General features: G+C 37.5%; 1 protein-coding gene across 2 annotated transcripts in view; it reads right to left on the bottom strand.

Annotated features, from left to right (window-relative positions):
• Nucleotides 1–526: 526 nt before the first annotated feature.
• The window catches only part of KATNBL1 (katanin regulatory subunit B1 like 1), a 37,225-nt gene continuing 22,153 nt past the window's right edge, over nt 527–15,598 (bottom strand). For both annotated transcript variants that reach the window (XM_081830835.1, XM_081830836.1), the window contains 8 exons: nt 10,167–10,297; nt 9,218–9,258; nt 7,361–7,640; nt 3,438–3,556; nt 2,289–2,339; nt 2,115–2,204; nt 1,683–1,772; nt 527–659 (listed from right to left, as the gene is read on the bottom strand). In XM_081830835.1, the coding sequence (XP_081686961.1) occupies nt 551–659; nt 1,683–1,772; nt 2,115–2,204; nt 2,289–2,339; nt 3,438–3,556; nt 7,361–7,640; nt 9,218–9,258; nt 10,167–10,283 (897 nt within the window). In that variant the 5' untranslated portion in view covers nt 10,284–10,297 and the 3' untranslated portion in view covers nt 527–550. The remainder of the gene's footprint in view (nt 660–1,682; nt 1,773–2,114; nt 2,205–2,288; nt 2,340–3,437; nt 3,557–7,360; nt 7,641–9,217; nt 9,259–10,166; nt 10,298–15,598) is intronic.

Here is a 15,598-nt window from a genome sequence, read left to right as displayed (position 1 = left end):
ACCCTGAAAGCATTTGATTACATTCCTCACCCCTTGCTTCCTGAGTGTCACTCTCTTTTCGGATGCCTTCCTAACTTGGGTTCTTAACCTCTTCTCTAACTGGAGCTAGTTCATTAAATTCCCTCTAGCACATCATTTCCACAGCTGCATCTGAAATACATTCAATGGCTAATTCCTGTGTTCCTTGCCAAAGTCACATTCATATCCAGAGGACAATACGAAACTGACTTTAGGCCTTATTAGAATAGTACTGTAGGGGCGACCGGGTGGCTTAGTCATTAAGCGTCCGCCTTCGGCTCAGGTTATGTCCCACGGTCCTGGGATCGAGCCCCGCATCAGGCTCCCTGCTTGGCAGGAGGCCTGCTTCTCCCTCTCCCACTCCCCCTGCTTGTGTTCCCTCTCTCGCTGTGTCTCTCTGTCAAATAAATAAATAAAATCTTGAAAATATATATATATACTGTATTGAATATTTGAAAGACTTCATTTATAAATGCATAATACTAATATATTATTTCTAATATTTAATTAAGCTTAAATAGAGATTTTAAGCTTAAATGTGGATTACCTTGGCTATATTACCAGTATATCCTGGAACCAAAGTAAGATGGTTTTCCTGTTCCCATAATCCACTTAATTGTTGTTTTAAAATCTGAATATTTCTATGAGAAAAGAAAAAAGAATGCAAATATAAGAATATGGACTTAGTAAATACACTTAATGAACACAGTTTCAAATTTTCAAGTATTTATCAAGAGAAATTGTACCATTTGAAATCAAGTAACTCTTTAAAATAATACTTGCCCATCATGGAAATTAAAGATTATTTATTTGTTAAAGCAGGAAAGAAAACTAGGCATTTGGAGCAGCATTTGGACAACCTGGTCTTGGGTATGAAGTGGGAAATTTTTGAGAGCCTAGAGAAAAAAATCTTTAAGAAGACTGTTGGGAGATACTCTTTTGCAGCTTCATGATAATCTGGTTCATCTAGTAGAATACCCACACATTTTTACATCAAGGCAATATTCAAATTATCATGATTATAGTACAGTTTTTAGAATTATAATCATCCACATCGGATTCTCAGGTTAATGTCTAGGTAGTCAAAGACCTATAGGATGCAGGATGCTTCCATCCCTGTGCCTCAATACTTAACTCACCAAAAGCCATCTCTCTTTTTTTTTAAAGATTTTATTTATTTATTTGACAGAGAGAGACACAGCGAGAGAGGGAACACAAGCAGGGGGAGTGGGAGAGGGAGAAGCAGGCTCCCCGCAGAGCAGGGAGCCCAATGCGGGACTCGATCCCAGGACCCTGGGATCATGACCTGAGCCGAAGGCAGTTGCTCAACCAACTGAGCCACCCAGGCGCCCAAAAGCCATCTCTTTTTTTCTCCCTTACTCATTATAACAGGTATGAGGGTTAAAGCACTGTTGTGCTTTTTCCTCCTAAAATGAAGTGTAAGGTTCTGCCAGAAAAAGAGATAGAGGGGGTTACTGGGCTCTGGAATTCAACTTTCATATGTAATTTTCGTATGTGAACACTATTCCAATTTAATATTTCTCTGAAAAGAAAATAAATTGTTATTTAATGATGATTATGGAATAGAATTATCATCTTTTAATCAAACTGCTTTTCAGAAAAAAATTTTATTAGAATGAGTTTATTTTTAAAGATATACTCACCCATCATTTACAATTTCTGTTTTGGATGATAGTTCTGACCACCACCTTTTTATGACTGCTTGAAGCCAGTTTAAACCAACTATTATATATCTGAAATGACATTTTGTTACAGAATTCAAGTGTTTTCACCCAACAAGCCTTTACAAAAAAAGATACTCAGCTCCCAAAAAAGCACATACACACACTGATTTTTCCCCTTTAAAAATTTTATTTCACTACTTTCAAAAGCTGTATTTTATGTAAGTTGTTTATAGATGCTTTTGTAATTAATCTTTAATCATTTCATATTCTTTTCTTAATTGGGCTATAAGCTCCTTGAAAACAGACACCATGCATGTCTCATGGAGTTCAAACTACCACTGTGTACTCACAAGCAACAAAATCAAGGATGCTGTAAGAGAAAAATGAATTGAGAGTCACATTAGCACTTACTCTTCAAATTTGCTTTTAAGTAGGGACTTTACTAGAGGCAACAAATCTACACAGCAGCCAAGTGAGATGTATTGTTTTTCTTCCTGTAAACTAAAATAAATACTAAGTTGTAAAATTATGAATAAGTCATTTGTCCTTTAAACTTACTTTTTTTCTGAAAAATTTTTTTTTTACCTATTGGTGAGCACAGGAAGGCAATCCACAACAACTCCAAGGTCTTCTATCCTGTGGGTACAAAACTGCTTAGAGTGCTGATTTCCTTATCTGTAACTTTCACACTGCTTTTGAAAAATTTACTCATTCAGCAAAGAATCTAAGTCTCTATGATGAGCCAGATGCTGGGGATGCAGCAGTAAACAAAGAGATACAGTGCTTGTATTTCAGAGTGTGTGTAGGGATGGGGTGTGGAAGAAGACAGAGACAGATAACAAGTAAAATACATATAGAGCAAGTTGATGGTAGTAAGTGCTATGAGAAAAAATAAAACAGGAGAGACAGGGAGTGAAGAAATAGGTATTTTTTAATAGATTTTATTTATTTATTTGACAAAGAGAGACAGCAAGCGAGGGAACACAAGCAGGGGGAGTGGTAGAGGGAGAAGCAGGCTTCCCGCCGAGCAGGGAGCCCGATGTGGGACTCGATCCCAGGACCCTGGGATCATGACCTGAGCCAAAGGCAGACGCTTAACAACTGAGCCACCCAGGTGCCCTGAAATATGTATTTTTAAATAAGGTGGTCAGGGAAGGCTTCATTAAGATAATACTGGAGAAGTGGGGGTGCCTGGTTGGCTCAGATGGTTAAGCATCTCACTCCTGATTTTGGCTCAGGTCATGATTTCAGGAGTCTGAGATCTAGCCCTGCGTGGGGCTCTGAGCACAGAGCCTGCTCAAAGAATCTTTCTCTCCCTCTCTGCCTGCCTGACAACGCCCCCTACCCCACACACACACCCTCTCTCTCTAGGGGGGGAAAAAAAAGATAATGTTTGAGAAGAGACTTGAATATACTGAGGAAAGCCAGGCTTAAAATTCTGACTCAAAGAGGATTTTTAAAAGGTTACTTTTCCCATACTGGTATCTCTTGGTTTTATATATAAGAACCCTAGAGAAGGTAATAGCTTTGTTCAATATGATGAAACATATGGTTTTCTGTATATTGATTACTCTTAGACTGGTGATAAATATAATTTAAAATATATTGTTGCTACTGAACCTAAATATAGGAAGTTTAAAATTTTAGCCAGTATAACATAAAAAAGAACAGGCACTTCAAGATAAAACATGGAAATTACTTTAACTGAACAAAAGCATAAAAGGTCATACTTACCTCACCAAATAAGCTACAAGTTCACTTATACTTCTCTTTCTCCAGAATGTTAAAGCTACATTCAATCTCAAATTCCTGCTGAACAAAACCTGTGCCATTGTTTCATGGTCCTGAGAAACCTGAAAGGCAGTCATCTAATTTGTTAAAAAGCACACTGAAACATGACATGAAACCATTTTTTTCCAGTTAAATTATCCTGGTAGACATATTTTAAAATTACGCAGAGGTGACTCCTTTTACTGACCCCAAAAAAGGAATGTTGCAGTTGAACAAAGTAAACAAATGATCTGAATAAATTTAGGACTTATTTTTTTAAATATTTTATTTATTTATTTGACAGAGAGAGACACAGCGAGAGAGGGAACACAAGCAGGGGGAGTGGGAGAGGGAGAAGCAGGCTTCCCGCGGAGCAGGGAGCCTGAGTGGGGCTCGATCCCAGGACGCTGGGATCGTGACCTGAGCCGAAGGCAGACGCTTAACGACTGAGCCACCCAGGTGCCCCAGGACTTATTTTTGTATCAATACTTTTTATTTGCTACCATTTTCTTTTCAAATCTCAATAATTTGTAAAATAAATTATTTTTAACTCACCTACAAACCTAGCATTTATTATGTGGATTAAAAGCAAAGATAGATATATACTGAATAACACGGGAAGGGAACCACAAAAATTCAGTTCTATGACCAGTATTTAAATTCATTCATTCCTTTTTTTAATATAGTAAGGTAATATGTTCCTCTTGTAAAATGTTCAAATAGCACAGAACTGTATCAAAGAAAAAGTGAATAATCTCTATCTACCCAGATAAAATCTAGTAACACTTCCCAGAACTAATCACAGTTAACAGACTGGTATGTATCTTTCCAAACCACTTTCTAGACAGACAAATTAGATATAAAATTAAAATATTATAATATCTGTATTTCGAAAACCTTGTTTTTCACTTATATATTATAAAGATTTTAATGTCAAAACACAGATCAACCTCGGGGCGCCTGGGTGGCTCAGTCGTTAAGCGTCTGCCTTCGGCTCAGGTCATGATCCCAGGGTCCTGAGATCAAGCCCCGCATCAGGCTCCCTGCTCAGAGGGAGGCCTGCTTCTCTCTCTCCCCCTTCCCCTGCTTGTGTTCCCTCTCTTGCTGTGTCTCTGTCAAATAAATAAATAAAATCTTTAAAAAAACAACAACAAAAAAACACAGATCAACCTCATTTTTAAAAAACAATCTCCAGTTGTTATACACCATAATTTACTTAGATTGATTCTGGTTTTTCCCTATTAAAACTATGCATCAGTGAACATCCTTATGTATGTAAATATGTGCAGTTATACAAATATTTCGGTAAGATTATTTTTAGCACCGGAACAACTAGATTCATTGTTTTAAGTAACAGATTAAGATATAATTCACATACCATAAGACTTAAGCACTTAAAATGTACAATTCAGTTTTTAGTATATCTGTGGATTGTACAACCATCACCACAATCAATTTTATTCATTTTTTTTATAAGATTTTATTTATGCATTTAAGAGAGAGAGCACAAGCAGGGAGGAGGGGCCTCAGAGGGAGAGGGAGAGGGAGAAGCAGGCTCCCTGCCAAGCAGGGAACCCAATGCGGGGCTCAATCCCAGGACCCTGAGACCACGACCTGAGCTGAAGGCAGTCGCTTAACCAACTGAGCCACTCAAGCGCCCCACCACAATTAATTTTAAAATCAACATTTTCATCACCCCTAAGAGAAACCCTGAACTCCAATCTCTCTTCTTTCCAGCCCTTGGCAACCATTAATCTACTTTTTGTCTCTATGACTTCACCTAGTCTGGACAGTTCATATAATTTGAATTATACAATATGTGGCCTTTTTGATGTGGCTTTTTTCACACAGCATAATGTTTTCAAGGTTTATACATAGTGTAGCATATATTGGTACTTTACTCTTTATAATGGTCAAATAATATTCCACTGTATGAATATATGACATTTTATCTATCCATACATCAAGTGAAGGACATTTGGAATGTTTCCACTTTGGGCTATTATGAATGTTATGAACATCTGTTTATAAGTGTTTGTATGGACATATGTTTTCAATTCTCTTGGGTATATACCTAGGCACAGAACTGTTGGATCAAAAGGTTATGTGTATTTGAACTTTGACAAAATAATGTTAACACTTTTAGATTTAGGTTTTTAGAGCAGGCACTACTGAGTCAGTAAAAAAGGTATGAAATAACAAAAGATCAGGGGGTCCTGGGTGGCAGAGTCGGTTAAGCGACCGACTCTTGGTTTTGGCTCAGGTTGTGAGATCAAGCCCTGTGTTGGGCTCCGTGCTTAGCACAGAGTCTGCTTAAGACTCTCTCTCCCTCTGCCCCTCCCCACTGCATGCACAAGTGAGCGCTCTCTCAAAATAAATAAATCTTAAAAAAAAAAAAGAAATAACAAAAGATCAATAAACTTATTAGCTAAGTGTCATGCTAAGGAAGGTTTGTGCAAAGTAATCAAACTGAGAGCAAAGTAAAAGGGGGACCTTGAAAAATGACTCACCACGGCACTAATTCAAATGTATAACTGAAGTTGTTTGTTTTTTTTTTTTAATAAAGGTATTTGCACTCAGAATGTCCATTCCCTCAATTCAGCTGATGAACCAACCTAGGTCCCAATCTAGGCCAGATTTCTGGGTTATATAATCATACGTTCTTTTTCTTCAGGGTATGTAGTTTCTTTGATTATCTGATTAGTGTTGGCCCCATCACTTCTCTAACTACATGAAAGTAGGAGCAGTGTCTGTTTTTCATCTACCGATGTAACTCCTCAGAGCCTGCAGAATGCATTACACAGTTGGGAGCCCTCAATAAGTATTTGTGAATGAATCTGCATGACAGTGATTCTCTTTAATACTAAGTTTGATTACCATCCTTTTCTCCAGGGTCCATGATAATTCACTATTAAATCATTCTCCTTGATTCCCTTTTTTTTAAAGATTTAATTTATTTGACAGAGAGAGAGACAGCGAGAGAGGGAACACAAGCAGGGGACGTGGGAGAGGGAGAAGCAGGCTTCCCGCTGAGCAGAGAGCCCAATGTGGGGCTCAATCCCAGGACCCTGGGATCATGACCCGAGCCAAAGGCAAGACGCTTAATGACTGAGCCACCCAGGTGCCCCTCCTTTAAAAAAAAAAAAAAAATTTATTTATTTAGTTTAGAGAGAGTGACCGAGCAAGCACACGCATGTACGCACAGGGAGGGAGAGGAAAAGGGAGAGAATCCCAAGCGGACTCCACCCTGAGCACAGAGCCCTACACAGGACTCAATCTTATGACTCTGAGATCATGACCTGAGTGGAAACAGAGTCAGAGGCTTAAATGACTGAGCCACCCAGTGCCCCCCTGCTTCCTTTCTTCTCACAGATCATGACAGAATTATACAACCATCATTACAATCCAGTTTTAGAATATTTCTTTCACCACCCCCGCCCCAAATTCCCTTGAGCCTGTTCAAACAACTAATTTCACCTGAGCTAGAAGAGCAGCAAAGCTCAGCATGTTTTCCTAAACAAAGCTTCCAATGGCAATTCTGAGAGCCAAGCAAAACATTTGTTCCTGGATAACTAACTGGCTTTGGTGGTCTACTTTTTAGGCCAGATACCTTCTTTTCCTTTCCTTTAAATCTCTGCTGGCCAACTTGCCATTTTGAATATTTATAGCAGCTTGTCAACCATTTCATTCCATCTCAGATATCACTAACTTAGTGAAATGGAGTAACTACTGATTCAAATTTGGTTAATCTAGAAAACTGTCTCAGGGAGTTAGAATCACTCAGAGTCTGAATTCAACAGGCAATGAACGACTCTGCTAGCAGAATATGACAAAGAAAAAGCGAATAGTATAACAGGAATAAAGTTAAGCTCATTTAAATGACTTACCTCAGAAAAAAACCCACTATATTTTGATGATGGGCTTTCTGTTTGTGAAGAACCAGAATCACTGGAGTTAACCAAATATGTTCGACTATCATGGCGTAATTTTTCAGGCAGGTGGCCTGTACAAGCCAGTTCATTTTCTTTATTTGCCATGTCACAGCCCCCAGTTCTAGGGGACTGTTTTTTTCTGTAACAAGGATTTAGAAAGGGATGATGCACTTTCTTTCTGCGATAGATCACCTTACGTAGTTTATCTGGGCTTTTCACAGCTTGTCCAACTGTTCTGTAAGAAGAATTGATTTGCTTAAATGAAAAAGAACTACATGAAAACCTTTACAACTTTTTAAGCAGAAAGATTTAATAGGTCACATTTTGTGATCACAATCCACTAAAATTCGAAGTAAATAGAATTTTAAAAATCCTAACTCTTAGATCAAAGAAGAAAATTAAAGAGAAAAAATTACAAACCTACTGGAAAGCAATGAAAAGGATAATACTTTATACTAAATGAAACTGAAGAAGCATAACTATATGCTTTAAAAATGAAATATATCTGAATTGTGCAAATTTGAATATACATATATATTTTAAAGATTTTTTATTTATTCATTTGAGAGAGACAAAGACAGGGAGTGAGAGCATGAGCAGGGGAGGGTTCGAGGGAGAGAGAGAAGCAGACTCCCTGCTGAGCAGCATGCCCATCGCAGGGCTAGATCCCAGGACCCCAGGATGATGGCTGAGCCGAAGGCAGACCCTTAACTGACTGAACCACCCAAGACCCCAAGAATAATTATTTTGATTAAACTTAAGTATATTTAATTTGTTTAAATAAGATAAGACACAATAGAGCAAATCTCACAGTTTCATATGATGATTCTCAAAAGTTTTGGCCTCAGGATAGTTTGCAACTCTTAAAAATTACTGAGATTTCGAAAGAATTTTTTTATGTGGGCAATATCTACTGATATTTACTGTATCAGACACTGAAACTGAGGAAACTTACTGATTCGTTTAAGTAATAAGATTACATATTAACACAGAATATTTTACCAAAAAAAACCCGTTTCCCAAAACAAAATATAGTGAGAAGAATGGCACTTTTTTACATTTGTGCAAAATCTCTAATATTTAGTTAAGACAGCTGGATTCTCATATCTGCTTCTGCATTCAATCTACTGTGGTATCAAATATCATGTAGTCCCTGGAAAACTCTAAGAGTGAAAATCAAGAAGGTGAATTAATGTTATTGTTATGAATATAGTCTTGACCTCATAAACTACCTGAAAGGACTCCAGGAACCCCCGCTGTCCTCAGATCCATTCTGAGAAGCAGTAGTTTAGTAGAAAGTGCTTTTAGAGTTCAAAAGATCTGGGAACGAATGTCATTTTTACCACTTTCTGGCTGTATGACCCTGAACAAATCACAAATCTTTAGTTTTTCTCATCAATTGTTAGGGGCAATGATACCTTTCTAGTAGGATTGTTGTAAGGATTAGAGATAATACTGATGTGTTTTCCACAGAGAATGGCACACAGGGGCTATTTGACAATAAGTTACTTATTATAATAAAAGAGAATACTTTTTTTTTTTTAAAGATTTTATTTATTTATTTGAGAGAGCGAGAGAGCACAAGCAGGGGGAACAGCAGAGGGAGAGGGAGAAGCAGGCCCCCCACGAAGCAGGGAGCCGGATGTGGGGCTCAATTCCAGAACCCTGGGATCATGACCCGAGCTGAAAGCAGACTTTTAACCCTCTGAGCCACCCAGGTGCCCCGAGAAGACTTTTTTTTCCCTCCCTCTTTTTCATCCTTACCTAGCTTTCAATATTTCTGTTTCCCACAAACTTTAAAGAAGCTCTTACCTATTTATGTAAGCAGCCAACTGTTTTGGAGATTTCTTAACCTGAAAAACAAAAGGTAGATAGTTAACAGCATATTTAAGTTCTGTGACTGATATCAACAAATCTGAAATTCCATAGTTAAGTTTTTCAGATTAAAGCAGCAGTCTCAGTCTGTAGTTACAACAACACTGTGCATAGATATATCTGACAAAGCAACATGTCCATCTCCCTATTTTCCATGCCACTAGTCATATATTTTACTTACAGGGTACTTAATAAGTGTGTTGACTTTTAATATCGTTTAAAAGAAATTATATCAGCATGAATGAGCCCTGCAATGGTGAACAAAAAGCACCTCTGAGATTCCTCTTTAGAATTAAACTATAATATTCAAATGATATCATATCAAAACAGCATACTGTCTATAAACTTTATAGAGCTTTTGGAATATAAAGTTTTCAGTAGTTCATTAATTGTACTTAATTCTGGGAGATAAGCAAAGTATCACCTTCCTATCGTTTAAATAATTTAACCAGAACTATCCATAGACTTAACAGTTCAAACTATCTGTGATATACTGAATGACCATGTCTCCTCAAAATTCATGCTGAAATCCTAATGCCCAAAATGAATGATATTAGGAGGTGGGGCTTCTAGGAGGTGATTAGGTCATGAGGGTGGTGCCCTCATGAATGGGATTAGTGCCCTTATAAGAGAGACCCCAGGGAGCTCTTTTGCCCTTTCTACCACGTGAGGAAACAGCAGAGAAGACAGCCAACCATGAGCCAGAAAGAGGCTCCAACCAGATACCAAATTGGCCAGGGTCTTTATCTTGGACTTCTGCCCAGCCTCCAGAACTGTGAGAAATAAATTCCTGTTATTTATAAGTCACTGTCTATTGTATTCTGCTATAGTAGCATGAAAAGATTAAAATACCGTCTTACCCATTACCTAGAAACCATGCGCTTACCTCCTTCATGTTCTTATTAGTAAAATTAGAGATCCTTTTTCTAGGAAGATCAGTGGAATGATCCTCAATATTATTACAAAAGGCTCGTTTTTTAACATTGTGGGCTTCAGATGCCATAATCTCTTAAATACCTAAACAACAAAACAAAAATAATAAATGGAAAATACAAAAAGCAAAAGAGCCTGATCATTAACAGACATATAAAAATATAACACTATGTAAAAGAGGTTCATGAGTAAAGCAGAGAACATAGTTCTAATTTATACACATTTTAAAACTAAACAAAGGAAACAGAAGGCAGGGCATTCCAGGAAATTAGGCTCCTCCTGTTCTCATTCTTTATTTGCAGCCAGTTAACAATAATATGGCATATTTTTTGCCAATGCAACATGTCAATCTCCCTATTTTCTATATCACCAGCCATATATTAAATTTAAATTTACAGGTTATGAAATCAGGTCTATATAGTAAGTATCAATGACATCCAAATGTATGGAAGCCTAGTCTTAGAATCAAATCACTGGGTCAAATACAACTACAAGCAGCAGAGGAACAAAAATCAAACTATATATATCTGATTTGTTTTATGCCTAATCCTTAAATTTTTCTTTCATTCTTACAGTTAGTTCTCCAGAGCTTTCCTCTACCTTTGAAAAAACAATCCACAATTTTCTATTCCTTCAATTATATCCAAAGAGGGGGAAATAGATACTATTACTTCCTTTATATAACAGAATAAATTAGTGATTCCCCCACTTGCACTCACATTTCACATAGGAAGTTTATTTCAGGCCATGACTGAACACAAGTTCCTCCCTCGTTCCTTTTTTAAATGTTTACTGAGCATTCACTATATGCCAGGCCCCAGAATTAATGTAGATGACAGACCAGAGATGCTCTTCTAAAGAATCATTTGGGAAGCTTTTAGAAAATACATCTTTCTGGGCCCTAACTTCAGATTATAACTCAGCAGGTCTCTGGAGTGAAGCCCAAAGCAATTATATTTTTAAAAAGCTCCACAGCATTTCTGATGTACACTCTTAGAAGAAAATCTGCCTTAGAGAACTTTCCAAAAATATGCACAAACACATGAAAATTTGCAAATAATTTCAGGGTATTCTAAGATTTCTGGCCATTAATCCATCCAGCTGCACCCCTAGATTAAAAAACCTTTAGGATGAGACTTTTAAAAAAATAGAGTAATACAATAAACACTCCAACAGAGGGGCAGTCATGTGAGTCAGCAAAGCTTCACTGAGCAGACTTAAAGGACAAATAGCACATTGAAAAAATAGCATGTGCAGAACTGAAAGGCATGAAGCAACATGGCTTGTTTGGCAATCTCTTAAGAAGATGCATGTGACTGGATCTTAGGCTGGAGGTGGGTTGTTAGCAGAGTAAAAACTGAGGCTGGAGAGATAGAAGCTGGATCATAAAGGATCTTTTGCACAAGGTAAGCTTTTCTTTCTTAAAGAAAGGGGGACTTTTATTAAAGATAATGGACTAAACTTAAGCAATTACTTCTACCCTTCCCTGAAACCTCATTACAATGATAGTAGAAGGTTTTTAAAGGCATAAAACCCATAAGGACAAAGAAGAAAAGATGAGTTGATGGCAATAACATTTTGGAAACTGCAAAGCAGAAGTGATAAATGACAGCAGATCTGAGAAAGCGAAGACCTAAATCAGCAATGAGGAAAGGTAAAAAGCAGAATCCCCAAAAGGCCCAGGACTTGGCAATATTGAGGATCTCAAGAAGTGGGGATAAATGTGGGCTTAAGAATAAGGAGAATGAATATCCATTTAAGACACAATTAGCCCCTAGATCCCTTTCCCCATTCCAATAAAATTTTATTATATGGAAAATTTAAAACAAGAGTCCTTGGGATAGGAAACACCAGGCACGAATGAAGGAGAGGAGTATTTTCTAACAGGGGATCAAGTGAAAGTTTATATACTAAATGTTGAGATCTAAGCTTCTTTCTACCATTTGCCTCATGGAAGCCTGAGGCCAGCCTTATACACTCCAGGAAGAGTACAGAAGATCCTTCTTTGGGAACTCTGATCAGTCCCAGAGGAAAGCACACATACATACACACACACATCTAAAAATATTGACATCAGTGATGGTCAAAGTCTCCCAAAGAACTGTTTTCCATCTTGATTATGGTGGTAGTTACCTGTCAAAACTAATATTACTATGCACAAAAAAGGGTGAATTTTTATATGTAAATTATATTTTAGTAAGCCTGACTTTCAGAAATCCTTGAGAGATAAGAACAAATTGTATACATGAAACACAAATGAGACAAAAAACAACAAAGATTTGGAAATTAAAAAGGATATAATAAAATAGCAAAAAAAATCAGTAGAAGCTGGAAGAGAAACTTGAGGGTGTCTCCTGAAATAGAGAAAAAAAAAATAGGTAAGATTGGCTTAGAGGAACCAATATCCAAATAAATGGAATTTCAGAAAGAGTACAGAGAAAACAAAGAAGAAATCAAATAAATAAATGAAAACTGTACAGGACTGAAGGACATGAATTTCCACTTTGAAAGAGCACAATGAGGGGCAGCTGGGTGGCATTTGCCTTTGGCTCAGGTCATGATCCCAGGGTTCTGGGATTGAGCCCCACATTGGGCTCCCTGCTTGTGGGAGCCTGCTGCCTGCTCATTCTCTCTCTCTCTCATATAAATAAATAAAATCTTAAAAAAAAATAAACTGAAAGAGCACAATGAGGGTCAGCATTGTGGATGAAAATAGACCTAACAAGGCACATAATCGTCAAATTTCAGAGCACCAGAGAATCTGAAAACATATGAAACAAACAAACAATATCCCCTCCCAATGATGGAACAAATAGACAAATTCAACAAGGCTATGAGACAATACCATCACCAACAGGATAAAATCAACATTGATAGACAACTCCAACCAACAACAGCAGAACACGGACATGCCATGATAGTGATACAAGCTAAAACCACAATGATGTACTATTTCACAACCACTAGAACGGCTATAATAAAAATGACATACAAATGCTGAGAAGGATGTGGAGAAACTGGAAACCTCACCCATTACCATAGAAATGTAAAATGGCATAGTGACTCTGAAAAAGTTTGGCAGTTTCTTGAAATGCTAAATGCTGATTTACCATATGACCCAGCAATTCCATCCCTACATATTTATTCATGAGAAATGAAAGTTTATGTTGACACAAAGACTTGTATGCAAATGTTGATAAAAACATTATTCAGAATAGTCAAAATGTAGAAACAACCCAAATGCCTACCAGTTGGTGAATGGAAAAACAAAACGTGATATATCTGTTGGGAATACTACTCAACAACAAAAACGAACAAAATATTAATAGATGCAACAATATGTACAAACATCACCCTAAGTGAAAGAAGCCAAACACAAAAGATATTATGTTATTTCATTTATATGAAATGTCCATAAAAGTAAAGAGCATAGAGGGGCTCCTGGGTGGCTTAGTTAAGTATCTGACTTCAACTCGGGTCATGATCTCCGAGTCCTGGGATTGAGCCCCAACTCAGGCTCTCCACTCAGGGAGTCTGCTTGTCTCTCTCCCTCTGCCCCTCCCCCTGCTCATGCTCTCTCTCGCAAATAAATAAATAACATCTCAAAAAGAAAAAAAAGTAAAGAGCACAGAGACAGAAAGTAGATTAATGGTTGCCTAGGGCTGAGGGGGGAGTGAGAATAATTGCAAATGGACACAAGGTTTCTCTGGGGGTGATGGTGGTAATGGAATTTTCTAAAATTAGATTGTGGGGGCCCCTGGGTGGCTCAGTTGTTAAGCGTCTGCCTTCGGCTCAGGTCATGATCCCAGGCTCCTGGGATCAAATGCCACATCGGGCTCCCTGCTCGGCGGGAAGCCTACTTCTCCCTCTCCCACTCCCCCTGCTTGTGTTCCCTCTCGCTGTGTTTCTCTGTCAAATAAATAAATAAAATCTTTAAAAAAAAAAAAAAAAAGCAACTGTTGAGGCTCCTAGGTGTTTCCACAGTGCTGTTTGATAATATACAAAAAGAGAATGATCTGAAATGGGATTAAGAGTGGTTGAAGACAATGATTATAGAAAGGATACTCTTTTAATGCAAAATAATTAAAGAGAATAAAGAGCAATGTCTGGGAGATACTGAGAAGAGACCAAAATACTACTTCACGTATAATTGTTCTGAACGTTGACTACAACATGTATTTTCTTAAATAAAGATAAGACAAAAAAAAAAAAAAGGTAAGACAGTGATTGCTACGGATATTTTCTTGAAAAGGTAGGAAAAAACTGGCTGGTAGAAAGAGCTGGAGGGTTGAATTCCCCTTATACAGTAGCTATCTCTTATCAGAAAGATGAAAAGGGATCTATTCATATAATCTACTACAATGGCTGCCAAATGAAGAGATTAAACAGCTCTAAGTGTTCACATACTCCCTACCTACTCACAACGAGAAAAACTCATCATACAGGAATGAAACACGTCCAGACTTTTGTCTCTAATAACTTGTTACAGCTCAAAATCAAATTAATTTAAGCTTTCTTTTTATATTAATATAGTATATCAATCATTTACATTGCATTTAACTCTGCAATTTCACTAGGCCATTTCATTCCTCTTCTTAAAAAGCAAAGCATGAAAAAAAAAAGCAAAGCATGTTTGTGTAAAAAGAATTATGATAATATTCCTGGTATCAAGTATTCTCCAATTACCACCACAGACTCGCACAAAGGTCTTGAATGGTATTCCCCAAAAGTCTTGAGGTTGAAAACTGTACATAATCATGATTATGTAGTAATAAAATACATAAATAATAAAGAGGTTTTAGAATTTAAAGCCTTAGCTTAACGTTTTTTTAGCCCAGGAAATCAAGTAACTTGCCCAAAGACACTAGGCTAGTTAGTGGCAGAGTGCAGGGCATAGAATCCATGCTATTCTACCACAACTTTGTTTTCATTAATCCAATGCAACTGATTCCTAACCACAGTAGAGTCAACTTTCAATCCAGAATAGCTGAATAAGATGAGAGTACAATTCTAAGGAGCGGCCAGGAGAGAGACAAATGAACATAAAACTATAAAGGAGTCCTACCTCCTATCCTTCCCTTACTTACCCTGTAAGGGTAACATTTTCTTCTCTCTTCTAAATCCCACTAGTGGATTTTTTTTTTTTTTTAGGCTGGACAGTATTCTATTTTATTATGTTAATCACCATACATCATTAGTTTTTGATGTAGTGTTCTATGATTCACTGTTTGAACACCCAGTGCTCCATTCAGTACGTGCCCTCTTTAATACCCATCACCAGGCTAACCCATCCCCCCCCACCCCCCTCCCCTCTAGAACCCTCAGTTTGTTTCTCAGAGTCCATAGTCTCTCATGGTTTGTCTCCCCCTCCGATCCCCCCCTTCA

The sequence above is a fragment of the Leptonychotes weddellii genome, chromosome 9, assembly GCF_054177405.1.
Source record: "Leptonychotes weddellii isolate Sample4059 chromosome 9, ASM5417740v2, whole genome shotgun sequence".
In the NCBI taxonomy this organism is placed as follows: Eukaryota; Metazoa; Chordata; class Mammalia; order Carnivora; family Phocidae; genus Leptonychotes; species Leptonychotes weddellii.
This window is presented reverse-complemented; position numbering and strand designations above follow the sequence as displayed.